Raw genomic sequence first — 22667 nt, forward strand, 5'->3', positions numbered from 1 at the left:
CACACGTCTACGAGAATATAGATACTTGTGTGTGCATACAGTATACATTATTTAGATGTCATATTACACACTCATGTAAGCACTGTATTATATATATACACACGCGCCATTCCCAGAAATGTCAAAGTTATCTGCAACTTTTCCGGAACTTTCCTCCGGGCTGAGGACGGCCGTTGCGATAAGCGGGGGCGCAGCTCCCAATCCCCTCCCCTGCGGCCGGCACGGCTTTGGCGCACACAATTCAGTCGCCAATATGGGAAAGTTTAGCGCGGAGGACGGGAGAAGCCCCGGTGTTATGGTCAGCGCCCTGCACCAGGCCAGCACCGCCCGGGTGGGCAGAGAAGTGGGTCAGTAGGACGAGTGCCCCCCAGGAGCCCCCACACACAGCACTTACCCCAGCACCACCAGCTCCCCGTACTTGATGGGCTCTTTGTTGGGGGCGCAGTGCTCCTCCTGGTTGGGGGAAAACATGGAGGATCCCCCGTGCGCTGCCACAATCCCCTCCACACTCGCTAACGCAACCCCCCGGGGAGCCGCTCGGCCGACTTCATAGAGACAGCGCCGTTCCGTCCTCAGTGGCGCAGATACTGCTTCCCGGTAGCGGGACACTCCACTCTTCAGGAGACGGGGGGAGCGCTCGGTGCTGCTCTCCTCGGATACAAGCTGCTGCCGGTCCCTCCTCCGCTCCTCTCCGCCCTCCTGCTCCGAGGCTGCGAATGACTCGCCAGACCGATCTCCTTCCTCCTCCCCCTCCAGACAACAAATGGAACCCCACTGCTCTCCAAGTGCCGTGGCAACAGGACACCAGATTCCCCCCGGGGGTGCAAGGGGCGTGGCCTATTATAATTTCCATCCTCCGACCACCCCTATCGTTTTTTCTCCCGTTCTATCTCTTCTTCCCGTCATCATTAATAACTTTGTTTAATATTTAAAGAGCGGTTGACTTACAAAATAATAAAAACCGGCAATCTTAAATCCCACACTCCCCCTCTGGCTGAGCAGCGAGTGGACGCGTCCATACTGTTATGTAAACATAGAGTAAAATGGGACGGGAGATCTTAAAGGGGCCGTTCTATTTTTATCTACAAAGACTTTTTTTTCCTGTCCTTTGCACCTGCGTGATTTATTATTATTATTATTATTATTATTATTTGTTTTTCAGTTTCCACTATTATTTCATGTCCTGCAATATATATAAAAAAAAAAATATAAAAAAAACATCTGTTTCATATTTCTCCGCAGGAAAGGCGTAGAATTACTGTTTTCAATCTGTTCTATAAGCATCTGTTTTCGATTTGGTAATAGCGGGCTACGGACAAGGAAAATTTAGCACGTAATTTACCGTCCTCTGGCGCGATTGGATAACTTACGGTTAAATCACGTCTTTTTTTTTCCCTTAGTATTTACCTGCATGAATGAGCTGACCGTGACACTAGGACGCAACCGGACTGACCGTGTAGAGAATTGTAGTGTCTGATCCGAAATAATGACATCTGCGCTGATCCTCGTCACCCATGGGTCTCATGCTTCAGATTTAGGACATCATCGACCTCCCTCACCAGTAATGACCATGAATATAGTCACATTGCAAGTATCATAATAAGACCGCGACCATGGGGCACAGTGCTGCCCATTTTTCGGTCAGGATTATCTCCAAATTTAGGAAGATGGTTGGCGTTCTTTTTGTTATTCACTATGTTGCCCAACAATCTTAAAGGCACAGGTCATTTAAAAAAATTCTTTACTCACCCTTCCTGGGTCCAGGGCCAAGTCTCCTCCTTTTCCTCCACTGTCTGTTTTTGTCTGCAGAGCTGACAGCGCTGCAGCGAATGAGCGAGCTCAGAAGCTCCTGACATTTAGTCGGACCGCTGCTGAGCTCACAGATTGGCTGCAGCGCTGCCGATGTAACGTCGCCAATAGTAGACAGCAGGAAAAGCGGTGGAGACTAGGTGTTAGACCTGGGAAGGGTGAATAAAGCACATTGTATTGTTTCCAAATACTGATGTAAAATACTGAACGTGTGACCGTGACGGCCTTATGATGACCTGGATTTGTTTTGCATCTTCACCTATCGTGTCCCCCTATTTCCTCATGGATGGTAAGCTTGCGAACTCCTCCTGGGCCTGCGTCTTACCTTTTTATTGACTTTACTATCTATACACGTCAACACTTAGGGCTTGTTCACACAGTGCAGATTATACTGCGTATCCACAGGCGTTGTACAGTACAATGCAAATCAATGGAATTTAATGGTTTTAAATCCGCAGCATGTCAATTCTTTCTGTGGATTCCGCAGCGGTTTAACACCTGCAAATCCGTGGGGAAAAATCCGCAGATGATTCCGCGCTGTGTGCACTCACCCTTGCTGCAAAATATGTTGGCGCTGTATCAATAAAATTATTTATTATCTCTTGTATTGTTCCTAAAATTTTTGTATTGAAAAGTTTCACAAACAATTTCTAAAGAAAAGAAAGAAAGAAAAATTTTAACATCAGTGTCACAAAAAAAATCCAAACTTGCCTTTTCGGTCGCAGATTGTAAGTCACATATAAGAAGAGTACGAGACAGCGAAGACTTCACGGTGAGCCATGTACAGCAGAAAAGGGCTTTGGTCACCGGACATCAAGTCTTAGGCCTCATTTACACTATCAATATTGGGTCAGTATTTTACCTAGGTATCTCTGTAAGCCAAAACCAGGAGAGGAACAGTCAGAGGAAAAGTATAATAGAAACACGTCACCACTTCTGGATTTATCACCCACTGCTGGATTTGGCTTACAGATACTGGTGGAAAATACTGACCAAATACTGACCGTGTGAACGTGGTGTTAGACAGGTGGCAGGACCAGAACATTTGTGTCTGTAACTTGCTGTTATAGAGGTGCAGTTAGGCAGTAAAGAAACGGATGGAGCAAGCAAGCGGCAATGACAGGCAACTTTTCGGCTAAGTGCACACTGCTTTTTCCGGCATGAAATGTATCATGCCCATAGACCTCCATTCTGTGTCCTTTAAACCTCCATCGCAGTAGACTTCTCTTTCTAATACAGAGGGACACCTTGGCATCCTGCAGCATATTTTTCTTTGGTGGACGGATATGTCGGCATCCACCCAGACCACGGCCACTGTTGGGCATGTGATTCCTGAGTATATGCACAGACGCCAGTGTGCCTCTAACCTAACAATAGAGCCGAGAACAGAAAAGCGCCCTACATAATAAATAGGGAGGACCGTGATGCAAGAAAAAGCCTATGTACAGAACAAAAAGTCCTCCAAACACAAGTTGTATAAAGAACAAACAGTTTTATTATAACACAAAATTAAAATAACTTAAAATGGAAATGTAAACAAGCCATACAGAAAACGAAAGCAAGCAAAGTGGTCAGATGGATGGAGTATGCCCAAAATTATGCATAAAGTACAACAACACCATGCAGAATAGACGCTAGTTCATATGTGAGCAAATGCATGCGATAATAGAAAATATAATTCTAGTGAATAAAGTGTAAGGTGCAGGAAAGGACATAAATAGATTAGCCGGACAATGCTGTGGTTTGTCTATGGTAACTTAAAAAAAAAAGTTATACTAAATGTATAGTAGGTAAATTAAGTAACACAAAATAAGTGATTCATAGGAGAATCCAGAGACAAAAAGTGCACATCATAGCTCAAGGTCAAAGTAAATAATTAGTATCATATAAAGATATACATATTAGTCCAAGTCAGGAGATATATAAATACCAGGGTCCAGAGAGTTCCAGTGTAACCCCTTGACGCGCGTTTCGATGATTTCTTCCTCAGAAGGGGTGTATGATCTCACATATGAAATAAATGCATAATTTTGCACATAATCCATCCATCTGACTAGTGTTTGCTGCTGGTTTTCATTTTCTATTAGGACTTTTTTTTTCTCTACATATGCTAAACAATAGAGCTGATTGATGTTCTGGCAATGGTCGCACCGTGGTCCTGTTATGATGAATGCAGCAGCGTACCACCAGATGCAAGGTCACAATGAATTATTGAGATCCTCAGATAGTGCAACCAAAGTTGGCAAGTCCCCTAATGGATGCCCAAATCTTAAAGGGATATTGTTCTGCCCATTCTGTGCAGCTAGATATTTTTAATTGCTGTTACAGCTATTGCCATTAGGTGTCATAAGTTGCCCTTCTCCTTTTATTCATAAGTTTGGAATTTTCTGTTCTCCAAATGGTGAATTGTTCAGAACCGCCCCTTCTTTCTGCCTGGTCAACAACATGTAACCATTTTTCCAGCCGTCTCCGGAGTAGCTCACACGTGCTCAGGTCAGCTCTTTGCAAACCATTGCTTATAACAAGCGGATTCTGGTAAGGATAATGCAATTATTAGTTATGCATCTCTGTTAGCAGCCATAATGCAGCCCCCTTTGATGTTTGCATTGCATGCTCGGCTCCTGTGATGTTATTTCACTGCATGTTTGTTATAAGCATCCTCTAGTTATGCATCGTCCATTCAGTGAGTGTAAAGCTGGCAGCCATTAGTGTGTTAGTTATCTTTCTCCTTTGCTGCTGTGTATGTTATATTGCCCAGCTCTTATATAATGCATGAAACAGCATCCTGTATCATTGCTACTGTTATGATAATACCCTGCATTGCTATTACCTGATAAAAGTTTCATGGAAGCAATACCCATTAAAATATTGGTAATAGATGAAAAAATATGTATATATTTAGTTATAATACTATGTAATGGGTCTGCAGATGGACACAATAGGACAATCGCAAAAGATTATTGCATATGAAGAAAAAGAGGAGCAATCAAAAAAGTCCAATACAATTGTATATGAAAATACCAAAACAATTTTATTCAAGTATATCAGGGATGAAGGAAATAGTGGGATAAAAGTCAAATGACCACAAAAAGTACATGGGCAAAACGGGGCACATACAGGGTAGCAGGACTGGAGGGATAAGGATTAATTTTAACATAGCATAGTAGCATAATTCAACAATATATTGCATTACTGTGATCTCAAATCACAGTAATGCATGGTATGCAAAGTCCAGATAAGTATTGCATTATCCCAAATCACAATATGACAGATATAATATACAAATATTGTGGCAAAAAACAAGGGATAAATAAACTAGGTATACGTATTACCTTTCCTGGTATGTAGACGGAGTCCACCCTGGCGTGCCCCCCTAACGCACATTTCGGCGAGATGGCCTTTATCAAGGGGTGAGAGGAAGTAGAAAACAAGGGGTATTTAAAATAGAGAGTCCACCAATGGGGTTATGAGGCTTACACACGTGATCACATCAACCAATAGTGCCATATAACTAATATCCCTCCCATAAAATGGCACTTGTCACCATGGAAACGCACAGTGTGTAACACATAACAACCCACCAAATTGATGTGTGCCATATACAGCAATTAGCCATAATGAAGCAGGAGGGGGGAGAAGGAGTAATTGAGGTGCGATGCAGCCTGGCGCCGCTGTATACGGTTACGTACAAAAGAATAAAGCTGACGGTATAGCAGAGTAAAACCCCTCCCACCATGTGACACATGCATTGTCTGCCGAGGGCATAGCAAGGTAAAGCCCCTCCTACCATGTGTCACATACGGCGCTGCGTCCGCCTCTGATGACGCGCCTGTAACCATGACGACCAAGACAGCAGACGGCGTCAGCATCATGTGTCCGTTGATGTCACGGTCATATGACTAAAATATTTAACCTCTCTCTCTTCTGGTATCTTTCCCTCCTCATTTAAGGATGCCATCATACATCCACTACTTAAAAAACCATCCCTCGACCAAAACTGTGCCGCTAACTATAGACCTGTCTCTAATCTTCCCTTCATCTCTAAACTCCTGGAACGCCTGGTCCACTCCCGTCTTATCCGCTATCTCTTTGATAACTCTCTTCTCGACCCTCGCCAATCCGGTTTCCGCTCTTTACACTCTACTGAAACTGCCCTCACTAAAGTCTCTAATGATCTACTAACAGCTAAATCAAATGGTCATTACTCCATGCTAATTCTCTTGGATCTCTCTGCAGCATTCGACACTGTGGATCATCAGCTCCTCCTCACTATGTTCCGTTCCATTGGCCTCAAGGACACCGTTCTCTCCTGGTTCTCCTCCTATCTCTCTGACCGCTCCTTTACTGTATCTTTTGCCGATTCGTCCTCCTCTCACCTTCCCCTTACTGTTGGGGTTCCTCAAGGATCGGTTCTAGGTCCCCTCCTCTTCTCCTTGTACACTGCCCCTATTGGTCAAACAATCAGTAGATTTGGTTTCCAGTATCATCTCTATGCTGATGACACCCAATTATACGCTTCTCCTGACATCACGCCAGCCTTTCTAGAAAACACCGGCGATTGTCTAAACGCTGTGTCTAACATCATGTCCTCACTATATCTGAAACTGAACCTGTCAAAGACTGAACTCCTTGTGTTTCCTCCCTCTACTAATGTACCTATACCCCACATTGCCATTTCTGTGTGTGGTTCCACTATTACTCCCCAGCAACATGCCCACTGTCTTGGGGTCATACTTGACTCTGAGCTTTCCTTTGCCCCCCACATCCGATCACTGGTTCGCTCTTGTCATCTGCACCTCAAAAACATTTCTAGAATTCGACCTTTTCTTACTTTTGACTCTGCAAAAACTCTTACTGTTTCTCTTATTCACTCTCGTCTCGACTATTGTAACTCTCTTCTAATCGGTCTCCCTCTTACCAAACTCTCCCCTCTCCAATCTGTCTTGAATGCTGCAGCCAGGATTATATTCCTCACCAATCGTTACACCGATGCCTCTACCTTGTGCCAGTCATTACACTGGCTACCCATCCACTCCAGAATTCAGTATAAACTTATTACCCTCACCCACAAAGCACTCCATGGCTCAGCACCACCCTACATCTCCTCCCTTGTTTCTGTATACAACGCTACCCGCGCCCTCCATTCTGCTGATGACCTGAGGTTAGCATCCTCAATAATCAGAACCTTCCACTCCCGTCTCCAAGACTTTACACGTGCTGCGCCAATTCTTTGGAATGCACTTCCCAGGTCAATACGATTAGTCCCCAATCCCCACAATTTTAAGCGTGCCCTGAAAACGCATTTATTCAGACTCAACACATTAACCTAATCTATCCCTGTGTGGCACAGCCAGAAGTTTCACCATAACCAGGTTCCCCGCATCATGTTCCCACATGCTTTATGCATCCATTAGCCCTCTGTGTCTGTACTGTTACACACTTAACATTATGGCTGGTCCATACAATCAGGGAAATTGTTACCACCCACCTTTCGTGTCTACCTTTTTCCTCATAGACTGTAAGCTTGTGAGCAGGGCCCTCATTCCTCTTGGTATTTGTTATAATCTATGTGATTATTGTTATGCTGTAATGTCTATCGTCTGTACATGTCCCCTCTGAAATGTAAAGTGCTGCGGAATATGTCGGCGCTATAGAAATCAAATTTATTATTATTATGTGACCAATCACCAGGCAACGACTGATGCCGAGAGCCGCCAGATGTATAGGAAGCAGTGGCCCACGCGCGTGCTGGGAGGACGCAAACAGCCCGGAACTCTGCTATGTTAGCTTATACAGAGGGTCACTGCTGTAATATTATAGCATTGAAAATAGATGCATAAAAACAAAAATAATAGGCATATATATGAATCCATAGATATCAAGGGACATAAATAGCATATAGTACTAAAGATATAAGAATCCATGGATATCAAGGGATGGAAGATAGCATGAATAGCATATAATATATAATATTGGAAGCTATAATAAACAATGGCATGGTGAAAAACAACACATAAATGGGAGACAGCTGTTATTTGGATTATAGATTATGGCACATAAAAAAATTAATCTTTTGCGATTGTCCTATTGTGTTCATGTACAGACCCATTACATAGTATTATAACTAAATATATACATATTTTTTCATCTATTACCAATGTTTTAAAGGGAATCTGTCACCCCTTTTTTGAGATATCATATAATGATATCATTCAATTGTATATGACCCGGTCAGGATCGCTGGTGCATCGCTAAATGGTCGCTAGTGAGCTGCCAAACAGGCAGATCTCACTAGTGATGCAGCAGCGGTCGGCGGTTGCTCTTACCTTTCAAATGCGACGAGGGTATCCGTCTTCCGCCTGCGTCCATGGCTTGCTTCTCAGTGCCAGCAGGAAGCTGACGACGAGAAATGGACCAGGCCGATCTTGCGCGATCAGCAATAGCCAGCGGGGGAGCCGGTCGGAGGTAAGTATCACATGTAGCGATATTGCTAGCAATATCGCTGCTGCGTCACAAAATCGGTGACGCTTTAGCGATACTGCTAGCCATATCGCTATGTGTAAAGCCCTCTTTAGTCATGATGAGTGCAGCAGATTGGACGTCCTGAAGGGGCTTCCTGATGTAGTGCTGAAGCCAGAAGATAAAAGGGGAAATGTTGTTTTATGGCCCAAGTCTCTCTATGAGAAGGAGGCATTCAGACAGCTTAACAACAAGACTTGCTATAAGCGTTTAACTTTTAACCCCCTTACATCCTTTGTGACACAGTTGACTAAAATTCTGAACTCAGCTGTTCAAAACTGTGTATATTACAAGGGATCTGGCTTCAGCACTTCAGGTATAGGAACCTACCATCTCTACATTCTACCTGTTACCTAAAATACATAAGAATCTGGTGGCCCCTCCAGGACGTCCGATCATTTCCGGCTCCAGAAATTATTTGGAAAAAGTCAACTGTTGGATAAACTCAAAACTACAGCCTATAGTTGATAGCCTTCCTTCCTTCATTCTAGACACAGGGGAGTTTCTAAAAAGTGTAGACGGTCTCCATGTTGGCCATGACACGATGCTGGTGACAGGTGATGTAGAATCCCTGTATACCAGCATCAGGCATACAGATGGCTTGGCAGCTACTAGATACTTTCTCAATATGTCAAATTTGCCAGGGGAGATCATCCTCTTAATTCTTGAGCTCTTAGCGTTTTCCCTTACACATAACTTCTTTACCTTTATGGGGTCCTTCTACCTACAGCTCCAGGGCACAGCGATGGGGGCTTCCTTTGCCCCCTCGTATGCCAACCTGTTCCTGGGGCTGTGGGAGAGGGACCTCCCCCTGTCAGATCAGTGTCTGTCGATGGACCGCATCCTTTTGGGTGCGGTCCATCGACGACATTTTCCTGATCTGGCAGGGGAACTCTTTACAACTATGTGAATTTATGGGAGGTGTAAACTTGAATGACAAAAATATTCACATTACTTACACTCATGATGTGAACAAAATCAGCTTCCTTGATGTCACAGTATGGAGAGATGCTGATGACATCTTACAAACCAGCATATTTAGGAAGGAAACATCATCCATCATGCTATTGCATCCTAAACCACTGATTAGTTCTATCCCGATAGGACAATTCCTGCGTCTTCGCAGGATTTGTTCTACTGAACAAGATTTTGAGCTACAGGCACAGGATCTCGCTGCTAGGTTTCGTGAGAGAGGTTATAGAGGATGGGCCATAAAAAGAGCGTATAATCGTGCCAAATGGTCCACACGCCAGTCATTATTGTATTAGAAAAAGGAGGCGAAATCCGTTGACAAGGGCGTGGCCTATCCTCCAAACTGACCCAATTCTAAACCAGCTTCTTCCGTTGGTGACAAGTATAACCATCAGACGCTCAAAAAATATTAGGAACCACCTTGTTCATAGCCACTATCAGCCAGAACCAGGGCCTAGTCTTTTTGATGCTGGCCATCCTAGGTGTGGCTGTGCTACTTGTGGCCGATGTGTCGCCTGCCCCAACATTGACCGCACGCGCGTGGGTCACTGCTTCCTACACATCCGGCGGCTCTTGGCATCAGCCGTTGCCTGGTGATTGGTCACATGACCGTGACATCACCGGACCCATGATGCCGACGCAATCTGCTGTCTTGGTCGCCATGGTTATGCGCGCGTCATCAGAGGCGGACGCAGCGCCGTATGTGACACATGGTGGGATGGGCTTTACCTTGCTATGCCCTCGGCGGGCGCTGCATGTGACACATGGTGGGAGGGGTTTTACCCTGCTATACCCTCAGCTTTATTCTTTTGTATGTAACCGCATACAGCGGCGCCGGGTTGTATCGCACTTCAATTACTCCTTCTCCCCCTCCTGCTTCATTATGGCTAACTGCTGTATATGGCACACATCAATTTGGTGGGATGTTATGTGTTAAACACTGTGCGTTTCCATGGTGACAAGTGCCATTTTATGGGAGGGATATTAGTTATATGGCACTATTGGTTGATGTGATCACGTGTGTAAGCCTCATAACCCCATTGGTGGACTCTCTATTTTAAATACCCCTTGTTTCCTACTTCCTCTCACCCCTTGATAAAGGCCATCTCACCGAAACGTGCGTTTGGGGGGGGCATGCCAGGGTGGAGTCCATCTACATACCAGGAAAGGTAATACGTATACCTAGTTTATTTATCCCTTGCTTTTTGCCACATTATTTGTATATTATATCTGGCTGTCATATTGTGATTTGGGATAATGCAATACTTATCTGGACTTTGCGTACCATGCCTGGTAGCATTACTGTGATTTGGAATAGTGCAATATATTGTTGAATTATGCTACTATGCTATGTTAAAATTAATCCTTATCCCTACGGTCCTGCTACCCTGTATGTGCTCCGTTTTGCCCATGTACTTTTTGTGGTCATTTGACTTTTATACCACTATTTCTTTCATCCGTGAAATACTTGAATAAAATTGTTTTGGTATTTTCATATACAATTGTATTGGACTTTTTTGATCGCTCCTCTTTTTCTTCATATGCAATTGCTATTACCTGCCAGTATTTGTACATTGTATATTATCTACCAGTACTGACATGCTGTATTATCTGTCTCTTGTAGTTTTTATCTGAATCATTCACATTGTGTTCAACAATCTTTGATATCATCTACAACTTTGTACAACAACTACTGATCTCATCTACTACTGTGTACTACTATGCCATCTGTTATCACCTTCCATTGTTGTCCATATCATCCCAATAAATAATAGACTTAAGCAACCATACATAGAGTGGAGGGACTTTGGTCAGATCGAGTTTCATGAAAGAAAATTTGTTTCAGATGAAACTTGTCCGACTAGGGCAAAAAAAAGTTGGAGTTTCGTCCGAAACCCGACCCCAATGCAAGTCAATGGGGAATAAAAGTCGGCATTGAGTGGATGAATGTCATCCGCTCAATGCTGACTTTTATTTCCCATTGACTTGCATTGGGGTCGGGTTTCGGACGAAACTCCAACTTTTTTTGCCCTAGTCGGCCCAGTTTCATCTGAAACAAATTTTATTTCATGAAACCCGATCCAACCAAAGTCGCTCAACTCTACCCATACAGTCTTGTTTCTTGGAGTGGATGAAAGGTTAAGCCGTATGCTGGAATCCACACAACGTCATATGTGGAAGAAGGCAGAACAGTTATAGTCTTGCTCTCTTGGCTTCTGCATTGGGAGGTGAGCAGGGAAAGGGTCACTCGGACCCAAAATACTGTCCTTGCCCTTTAAATAGCGCACATTTGTATACAAATGGATATCTCGCAACTAAACCCATTGTGAAATACGCAACAGAAGTTTGAAGCTGGTCCTTCTATTTTGATCGATTTGCAGTTTACGTGGATCTGGTAACAGATTAAGTCCAATGTACAGGGACGTTCTACATGTGGCTACTGGTTACAAAATTTGCTTCAACTATTTTTTTGTCCTGATGACGTTGATTTCTAATCCACTGAGGAGAAGTGGAATCCGCTCACATTTCACACTTTCCATCCAAACATTTTGACATTTCGGGGATGTTGCATGGATTTCCGTAAGCTCCGTTCAGACAGAGACATTTCTGCATCCAATGTGAGTTCACCCTAAGGTAAGTGTGACCGTACTAACTACATGGTGTAAGAGAGGAGAGCGAGGGGCTGCTATTAGCCATTGTCTCCCTGTCAGAGGCCTTAATAATTATCATTTACAGAGAACTTTCTTGATGTCAGACTGAGCTCCTCCAATGTGAGGATTTCTAGAAGACACTCTGTAATTATTACGTGCCGGGTAACAACATCTGCAGATTATGTAACCACCAATCCTGAGGATAGATCCTTTCATTTTCTCCAGAATTCTGGAGATGTGCATGTTGTGTCCACACCTTGGATGGAGTCTGAACTGTCACCTACGATGCACCTCGCACCCTCTAGGAAACCAACACTTTTCCAGATTGCTGGTGCACAAAATAAAAGGGAGACATTTTTATATGCATTAATCAATGCTTTGGTAAGGGCTTCCCTGTCTGCAGCTATCCATAATGGGGTATTTGTAGGATTTGCCATAAACGCCTATCCACCTCTAATGGGAAGAACTAACCGTAGACCCCAACACACACCTAAAACGTCCAAGTCCCACCTATGGTGGCAGCTATCACCCAATGCACAAACTGCCACCAAGGAGACATGCAATCATCAAATGACTACCTTATACTCGAGATGACCACTCACATTTAGACGAGCACTGAACTTACCGGTCTGACTCCGTGTGCGGCAGCATGCACTTGTCCTCCTGTTGGACTGGTGCCAGAGCTGCTGCTATTTACATGCAATGTCCACTCTGTAAAGGCTATAACTGGTCCGTGAGCCATCCATTGCACGCACACAGACATCAAAAAATGATTGTGTGAACATAGCCTTAGAGAAAGATCCTCAGGATCCAACAGGAGTGCACCATGTACCTGTGGTACTTGCAGGTACGCAGGACGCAGTGACGAGGCGCGAGACGGTTTGGTGCTTTTAGTAATAACGTTTATAGGTCTAGAGGTAACTGTCCTCAGTCCTAGCCTGACCAGTCACAGGGGTAACAAGAATTGCCCTCGCAGGGGCTCAATACAAACAAACACAAACAGGTAGAACACGACTACGTCCGGCGAAAGCCGGTCACTATAGGGCCGCGGTATGGCTGACTACCGGTCCTTAACTATATAGTCAACTTAGTCGTCCTGACGTCCCTCGGCGTTGTGGACGAGGGTTCTTCGGCGTAGCAGCAGCTGGGCCCAGCTGCTGTAGAGTTGACGAAGTCTTCGAGCGCTCCGACGCTCTGGTGACACCGGGGCACCACAGGCCCCGGAGGAGTCCTTGAACGGATGGGCCGCAGTCCCCGGACTGGGGCAAGCGGCAGCGATGCGAGGTGGCGATTGGCAGGCCACCTGTGCAGCTAACAGCTGCGACGGGGAATCCGCGGCGAGCAACGGCCCAGCCTCTGCCGCGGACCGGAGCGGGACAGTGGTGGCCGCCGACGGCACTGGACTCGCCGCGGCCACAGGTGAGAGCAGGGCGGCTGCGGGTGGCGGGAGACAGGCTGCAGCCGTGGGCTGGAGCGAGGCGGCAGCGGCCGCGAGCGACCGCCGGCCGGGGAGAGGCGGCAGCGGCCGCGGGCCGAAGTGGGGCAGTGGCTCTTGGACGGTCGTATGGGAGCCGTCCCTCTGGTGTCCTAGGTGAACGTCTCTCCTGGCTCTGGTCAGTCACTTAGGCTCTCAGTCGCTCCCACGGTCTCCTGCTGCATCTGTCACCGTGACTAGCGTTCCCCGCCCCTTTAATACTGGCTCCTCCCCTAGCCCATCTGTCCATCTCCACGGTCCGCCCCTGAACTCTGTCTCCCGGGAACAGTCTCCCCTGGAACCTAGGTGACGGTCCCCTTGGTTCCGGCCCGGACACTCGGCGGGGGCCCTTCTTCCCACATACCAGATGGGCCAGGTTACCCCGGCTGTTTAGGCTTCATCAGCTCTAATGGATGACGGTTCATGCAGCCTTATAAGAATATGTCCAAGTGCCACCATTTCTGGCATGGAAGGAATATGAAGAATGGGGAAACGTGTGACAGATTTTTCATTGTCACGAAGAAATAGTAAAGTCATATACAGCTTGTAAATATAATCGTTGGTGCATATTTTACAGGGGTTGGCTACTACGAAGTATATTAAAATTAGGCAGATAGGGGGTCTTAAAAACACAAAATATGTGCCCCATTACATGTGTCTCCTGCTGATCTCCATGCTTACTTTTCCATCTGGGGACATCACATATCCGATTGTGGTGGTAGCGACAACCATGTATTCTCTCACCCGAGAGAATCGGATTGATTAGGCAAAGCACACTCTGATCATCGTGTGATCCGATTCTCTCAGATGAGGAGAAGATGTCGAAAAATTTTTTTTCCATGTGTGCCAGTCCATGAAAATCGAACCGCACTCAGATGTTATCCAAGTGCAGTCCAATGTTTTCCAGGCACTCATTGTCTTGCATGGGCAAGTGCAATCTACATATCATATCAAACTTTGTCCATTGACCGGATCGGCTTGGGGGAACAAAAAAAAAAATAAAAAAATCGGACATGTCACAACCACATAGAATAACATTGGTCCAAGTGCGATGCAATGTTTTGTCGGATCGCTCAAAAATAGGCTCGTCTGCACCTGTCCTTAGGAAAAGTCATTCATGGGGTCAGACACCTGGTACCCCTGCCAATCAACTGTTACCAGTGGCGGTTGGTAGTTCTCTGATGCTGATGGATCACGGCATCTATCCATCGACCACGGCCGGTTCTGCAGGCTTTAATCAAATGGATAGGGAGTGGATCTGTAGTACCCGCTTGGCCACTATAGTTTTGATAGAGCTGAATCCAAAAACACCTGGAGTCGGCCTGCGCTGCTAATCAGTGGAGGTGACGTTGTGCCAAGGATAGGTCATCAATAAAAAAGTAGTGGCCAACCTCTTTAACTTAAAACATGACATCAAAAAAGAGACAAAAACAGCATAAAAAACGCACATAAAAATCTCATTGAAAAATGCTATGAAAAAATGCAAGTAACCCAATTTAGCTAAAAGGTGCCGAAAATCTGCATTGTGAAAAACTCACCAAATACTCAGAATGGCTTCCAATAAAATGGGAAAATGGGACCGAGAGCGGGGAAAGAAAACATTTATGTGATAAGCCCAGAACATCCCTTAAATGTCTGCAATATGAATAGAAACAATGACATATAGATATGAAATAAATCTAATAATTAGACAGAGGAGCGGTTCGCAGAATGTGATCACGTTGGGATACTTTGCACATCTCTGACAGCAGGGAGGCAGATGCTGCTATGCTCCCTCCATGTCACTTCTCTGTTTGCAGCTTTGGCTCCCCCTTAGTTAATCAGATAAAGACCACCCTGAGAGAGCAGTAAAAGGCTGCAGGGACCAGGTGGCTGCTCCATTCTGTGGATCACAGGCTCCTGTGACCTCTTGCCCTTGGCTAATAACTCTGGGAAAGGGAAAAAAAATCCAAAGTGGTGCTAAGTGAGCAGTTTAGGGAGTTGTTATTTGCATGTGAAGCCCCTGTCTCTGCAGATCACTTATTAGTCCTAGGGATTCTTGTCTCATTTTTTAAAAGAGACTCTATATGACATTGGAATAAACCATTTAAAAAATTAGCATTTAAAAACTTTGAGAATACAATTCTAGAAAATGCTTTCAAATTTTAAATTATACAAACTATTCCATAAAGTGCAAATCCATAAAATGTAATTATTTCCATCAATATCCTTCCATAATAATTATATTCAACAATTGTATAAAATAGCAATTCGCTAAATAAAATGATAATCTAACAACTAACGTATTTAAAGCAGTAGCCCCCTAGTTCAGGCTCCTGACACTACAAAGCTAAAAAAGTTGCTTTTACCCAGGAACCGTGTATATTACATGACATGGTTGTCTATATAATGTAAAGTGCTACGGAATATGTTGGTGCTATAAAAAGATTATTATTATTATAATGCATGGACGGCTCAGGTCCTATAGAGCGGGAGCCGCTTATAGACTGGCTCTTTATTCTGCATGGGGGACTAAATAGTGGGATCCAGTCCGTCTATTATTTCCAAATGCTCTTATACAGGGGGGCACAACTGTGGGCTTCAAAGACCCAAAAGGTCTTTCTGTGCACCCATCGACCATCAGGGCACAGAGCTGCTTATCAGTGTCCCAACAGTTCTGAAAGACACAGAGCATTAAAGGGGGTGAGTAAACATTGTGAGCCTCAATCATAAGCGCTCAACATAGTTACTCTCAATCGTGAGCGCTCAACATAGTCACCCTCAGTCATGAGCGCCCAACATATTCAGAAAACAGCAAAAAAGCAGAAAGGTTTACCTGTTCAGGCCTCCAGACAAATGCACTATCAGGAAGCAGTGGACCCATATAATTAAGATGGCAACACAGGTGCAGGAATACCGATGAAACAACCGCTCACAGCCTACCAATACAAGGAGGGGGTGGTTGCCTGGTATGTTAATGCACAATAAAAAAAAAAAAAAGGATTTTTAAGTCCTCTTTTTGTGCTATTTCAGTGTTAGGATTTAGTGTTAGGGACCCGTAAATGTGGGGACCTTTGGCGCAGGTTACGGGCTCACGTATTTTGGCCAAAATATCAGCTAATACTCCACATTTTTATGTGTTTTTGCACTTTTTATTCAGGGTGCAGTTGGGCCCATTTGGTCTTGTAAACTGCGGTGTCTGTTCACATGCCATGCATTTTGAAAGCGCTCGGCAGCCCGCCTGAGCTAATAGAAGGGTGTCACTACTAGGCTGTTAACCAGGATGCTGTGCATTGCCATAGTGTGAACAGCGCCGCATACAAGTTTTTTATTGTGCATTAACATACCAGGCAACTGCCCCCTCCATGTATTGGTAGGCTGTGTGCGGTTGTTTCATCGGTATTCTTGCACAGACTGATGAGGCGTGGAGGTGTGATTGTTGGTAGAGGCGTTTGGAGTATTGTTCTGTGACTGTAGCTTGGCATTTCAGCTGTGTGCAACTCCTCATCTTGTCCTATTTGGTTTTTCTTTCCTTTTTTTCCTGATGTTCATCTCTGTTGTATGTGAGTGCATATTTGTATGCTTGGTATTTTCATTTATCCCTGTACATCCTTCCATATTAGTCTGATTTGTGTACATACATACACTATTACTCCCCACTTCCCTGGGTGGGGGAGGGGGGAAAGATATAGGGCTGATTCATGAGTTCAGCAAGGTATTTGATCCCGGCGTCTTCACCATCAGAAGAAATCTGGGGAGCAGGAATAACTGGGGCACCCCTAGCATTAGGGACAAGGAAGGAGCCCCTGGCCCCAGGTATTCCGACAACAAAGTTGTGACATATTGAAAATGTGAAAGTAGCGAGAAGGGGCTTTTACATTCACAGATTCTTCCTCCAAGAACGATGATTATTATGTCAGCGTTGATCAATGATACACAATAATTTGATTGTTCATCCTTCCCTGCGTTCACAACGGCCAATTATTTTTATTATCACTTGAAGAATTGGTTGTCATGCCGCTTGTATAGGCAACATTAACATGGCCATAATATGGCGCATTTAAGGCTACGTTCCCACGATGAGTTTTTGGTGTGGTTTTGACGCTGCATATTTTTGCTGTATCAGACACGCAGCATCTTACAGTTCCAGCAAAGTGGATGGCATTAATAGAAATCTCATTCCCACAGTGTTTCTTTTTGTTCGGCATAAACTGACCAACGGTGCGTATTTCAAATCTGCAACAAGTCAGTTTCTCTTCTGGGTAAGCTGAGTTTTATGTGCAGATTTTTCCTATATATTAGATGGGGAACATCCATCGGTAAACCACATAAAACTGCATGTAAACTGCACATGACTGTATCAATGAAGCTTTGTGAAAGCCAAATACCAAAAAATATCAAAAACAAAGCAGCTTTATATAACCCCTTCCTGACATGCGCCGTACATATACTGCTCTGCGGGAGCTGTGGTCCCTCAAAGAGAAGTATATGTATGGTGCAGAAATCGTTATGTAAAATGTTCACAATAAGGCTGCGTTCACACGTTGCGTTTTTTTCGCGGCAGTTTTTAACGCGCGATTTTGCCGCGAAAATGCAAAAAAACAGCATCCCATGCAATCCTATGGGATTCCGCAATGCTGTGCTAATGCTGTGGATTTTTCCGCAGCAGAATCGCATCATGGAAAAATTTGCAGCATGCTCATTAATTGTGCGGAATCACGGCGATTCCGCCCACATAGGAATGCATTGTTCTGCTTACTTTCCGCATGTGGCTGTGCCCATCATGTGAAAAGTAAGCAGAACATTTCCGGATGGTACCCAGGGGGTGGAGGAGAGGAGACTCTCCTCCAGGCTGTGGGTACCATATCCCTGTAAAAAATAGAATTAAAGTAAAAAATTGGGTTATTTTCACCTTCTGGCGTCCCGCGCAGAATTACCGATGCTCCCGCCAACTCCCATTCCCAGTAATGCCTTGCGGCAAGGACCTTTGATGACGTAGTGGTCTCGCGAGACCGCTACAGTATCGCGAGACCGCTACGTCATCAAAGGTCTCGCAAGGCATTACTGGGAACGGGAGCATTGCAATGATCGGGAACGCTGCGCGGGACGTCGGAAGGTGAGAAAGACACGATTTTTTATTTTTTTAATTATTTTTAACATTAGATCTTTTTAGTACTGATGCTGCATAGACAGCCTCTGTAGTAAAAAGTTTGTCACACTCGTCAAACATTAAGTTTCACGAGTGTGACCAACCTGTCAATCAGTTCTCCAAGCAATGTTACAGATCGCTTGGAAAACGCTAGCATTCTGCAAGCTAATTACGCTTGCAATTCGCTAGTTTTTCCACGGGAAAATCGTGGGAATTTAAAATGCGGTTTTCCCGCGGAATGGAATTCTGGAATTCCCGCGGGAGTTCCACAACATGTGCACATAGCATAAAAGCTTCAACTAAATCCATGAAAAAAGCAAGTCCCCACTCAGGTCCGTAATCTGTCAATGGAAATATAGGGGGCTTCCATGTTACTGGTAATACAAAAGTCTCTGGAAAAGCGAAAAGGCCCTCGCCCCCAAAAAGAAATTCAGCAAATTCTGCACTCCTAAATCCAAATAACCCCCTCCTTTCTGAGCCCCAGTGTGCCTAAATCACATGTTTGGCATTTATGTAGTGATGAGAGCCCGCCCAATTTACGGGTGCGAGTCTACAGAAGCATGATCTTGGAATTATGTATTGGTCACTACAATGTACTGGTCACTACAATGGCAGTTTGTAATTTTCATTAGGCAACATCCACTACGGCTTGTTTCTGGAAAACACCCATGGAGTTAAAATCAACACTACATCTCATCAGTTAGATAAATTCCCAAAGGGGTATAATTTCCAAAATGGGGTCACTTGAGGGGGGAATTCTGCTTTTCTAGTACTTAGGGGCTCTGTATATGAAGTTTACAAACTATTCTAGGAAAATCTGCGCTCCAGGAGGCAAATAACACTCCGTCCCTCCTGAGCCTTGTCGTGTGGCTAAGCAGTACTGTACATCCACATATTGGGTATTTCTACAATCAGCAGAAACTGTGGGACAAATTTTGGTGCAATTTTTACACATTTCCCAGTGTGAAAATATAAAATTTGGGGTTAATAAACAATCTTGCTGGTAAAAATGTAAATTATTTTTTCTTCACTGGTATAAAATTCTGTGACCCACTTGTGATGTCAATATGATCACTGCACCCTTAGATAAATTCACTGAGAGGTTTACTTTGTAAAATGGGGTCACTTATGTGGGATTCTGCTGTTCTGGTACTTCAGGGGCTCTGCCGATGTAACATGGCACCCTCAAATAAGTGTAACAAAATCTGCACCGTAATATGGCGCTCTTTCCCTTCTGAGCTTTGCACTGTGCCTCAAAAGTAGTTTTTGACCACATTTGGGGTATTGGTGAACTCAGAAGAAATTCCACAACACATTTTTGGGTCTATTTTCTCCTATTACTCTTGTGAAAATACAAAATTTGGGACAAAAAAACATTTTTGTGGGATAAATGTGATGTTTTTATATTTTCACAGCTCAACGTTATAAACTTCTGTGAAGCATCTGGGCTTTCTAGGTGTTCAATACACATCTAGATAAGTTCCTTGAGGGTCTAGTTTCCAAAATGATGCCACTTGTGGGAGGTTTCCACTCTATAAGCACATCAGGGGCCCTGCAAACGCAATATGACACCCGCTAATTATTCCAACAAATTTTACATTCAAAAAGTCAATGGCGCTCCTTCCCTTCTGAACCCTGCCGTGCGCCCAAATAGTGGTTTTCCGCCCCATATGGGGTATCAGCATGCTCAGGTGAAATTGCACAGCAAATTATATGGTGCAATTTCTCCTGTTACCCTTATGAAAATGCAGAATTCAGAGCTAAAAAACATTTTTTGGGGAAATATGTGATTTTCTTATTTGCATGCTCAACGTTATAAACTTCTGTGAACCACTTGGGGGTTCAATGTGCTCAATACACATCAGATAAGTTCCTTGAGGTGTCTAGTCACTTGTGGGGGGTTTCAACTGCTTAGGCACATCAGGGTCTCTTCAAACGCGACATGGCATCCACTAATTATTCCAGCAAATTTTCCATGCAAAAGGTGAAATGGCGCTCCTTCTCTTCCGGACCCTGTCGTGTGCCCAAACAGTAGATTTACCCACATATGGGGTATCAGCATGCTCAGGAGAAATTGCACAACAAATTGTATAGTCCATTTTTTAATGTTTCCCTTGTGAAAGTGAAAAAAAAAAGTGGGTTAAAGAATTTTTTTTGTGAAAAAAATTTAAATGTTTATTTTTTCCTCCATTTCCTTCTATTAATTCCTCTGAAGCACCCGAAAGGTTAATAAACTTCTTGAATGTGGTTTTGAACACCTTGAGGGATGTAGTGTTTAGAATGGTGTCACTTTTGGGTATTTTCACTTCAAATGTGAGGTGGTCCCTAAAAAAATGGTTTTGTAAATTTTTTGTAAAAATGAGAAATCACTGGTCAACTTTTAACCATTAAAACTTCTTACCAAAAAAAATATTTAAAAACTGTGTCGATGTAAAGTAGACATGTGGGAAATGTTATTTATTAACTATTTTGTGTGACATGACACACTGATTCAAGGACATAAAAATTAAAAGTTTGAAGATTGCAAAGTTTTCAAAATTTTTGCCAAATTTCCAATTTATTTCCAAAAATAAACGTAAGTCATATCAAAGTCATTTTACCACTGTCATACGGTACAATATGTCACGAAAAAAACATTCTCGGAATCAGTGGGATCCACTGAAGCGTTCCAAAGTTATGAGCTCATAAATTGACAGTGGTCAGAATTGCAAAAATCGTCCTTGGCAGGAAGGTCAAAACAGGCTCGGGGTGAAGGCGTTAAAACATGACAAACCAAAAAGAGGTAAAAACAAAATAAAAAGCACATATAAAAAAAAGCACTCAAAAACACAATGAAAAAAATACAAGTGATCTACTTTACTTAATAGGTACAGAAAATCTGCACCATCAAACACTGGCAAAAGATCATTGTGAGACCGTAGCCTTCGGTTATGCGCACACAGGACAAATCCAATGCCAAACTTCCATCTGGAATAGAAAATTTGCTGCACTTTAAAGTAGAAGGATTGTGGATGTGATTTAAAGAAATTTCTTTCATGCAATACTGAGAATTCCACAACTTAAACTGACTGTGGATTTAAAGGGAATCTGTCATGTCCAGAAGTGCAGGTATAGGGTTAATCTGCAGATAATAGTGACATTAGGACTCATTAAGACATCGCTTTTCTAATGTACAAGAAAAATGGACCAATTCTATTGATCTGACTTTGATCAGAGTTGGGTCCGAGTGTCATCAGCTTTTCTCATATATGGAGAAAAAAAGTTTCTTCACCTTTTCTTTTCTGACAATCTAGAACAAAAAAGAAAGAAAGGAATAGGTCACAAATAGGGGATCACCTGAAGCATGATATAGCAAAAAGTGTATAACTTTAATCTTTATTGTGACACAAAAAACAGACATATAAAAAGTTTAAAACATTAAAATTCGTCACTCATGTGACATAAAAGAATCAATAGGCTCATAATAGAGCCAAACTCCCATGGCAAAACATCCCAAAGAAATGATTTTATGGAAAAGCTCTATGTCCATATAAATAGCATACCATAGTATAAAAGCAACCCAAAAAAGTATATAGAACAGTATTATACACAATTGTCTATTAATTCAATTGGATACACAGAAATTATAAATAGCCTACCAAAATATAGGAGGCAACCAAAAGATATATGAAACAATATTATACAAATTCAACTGTTATTTCCAATGGATGCACAGAGGTTATAAATATGGAGGCTGAAACAAGACAGCACAATTACCATAGTCATACATTACGTATGGTGCATACATATGGACAAGAATGTTTGAGACATGTAACCTCAAGATAATTTCACATGGGGCTATACAAAGATATACAGGAACAAGCTTAGATAGAAAATCAAAAGATGGTAATTAATAAAATAATAAAAGCTATAAAGGCTCATTTTCCTATACACATCTCACACATGCCAACCAGTCTTGTTTCAGCCTCCATATTTATAACCTCTGTGCATCCATTGGAAATAACAGTTGAATTTGTATAATATTGTTTCATATATCTTTTGGTTGCCTCCTATATTTTGGTATGCTATTTATAATTTCTGTGTATCCAATTGAATTAATAGACATTTGTGTTTG

At 43.3% G+C, this 22667-nt stretch overlaps 1 protein-coding gene across 2 annotated transcripts in view; it reads right to left on the reverse strand.

Moving 5' to 3' along the window:
* The window catches only part of PELI2 (pellino E3 ubiquitin protein ligase family member 2), a 90934-nt gene extending 90164 nt beyond the window's left edge, over positions 1-770 (reverse strand). For both annotated transcript variants that reach the window (XM_073585972.1, XM_073585963.1), the window contains exon 1: positions 395-770. In XM_073585972.1, coding sequence (XP_073442073.1) covers positions 395-471 — 77 coding nt within the window. In that variant the 5' untranslated portion in view covers positions 472-770. The remainder of the gene's footprint in view (positions 1-394) is intronic.
* Positions 771-22667: the final 21897 nt, after the last annotated feature.

Source organism: Dendrobates tinctorius, unplaced genomic scaffold (assembly GCF_039654945.1).
Source record: "Dendrobates tinctorius isolate UK_male_01 unplaced genomic scaffold, ASM3965494v1 ptg000010l, whole genome shotgun sequence".
Classification (NCBI taxonomy): domain Eukaryota; kingdom Metazoa; phylum Chordata; class Amphibia; order Anura; family Dendrobatidae; genus Dendrobates; species Dendrobates tinctorius.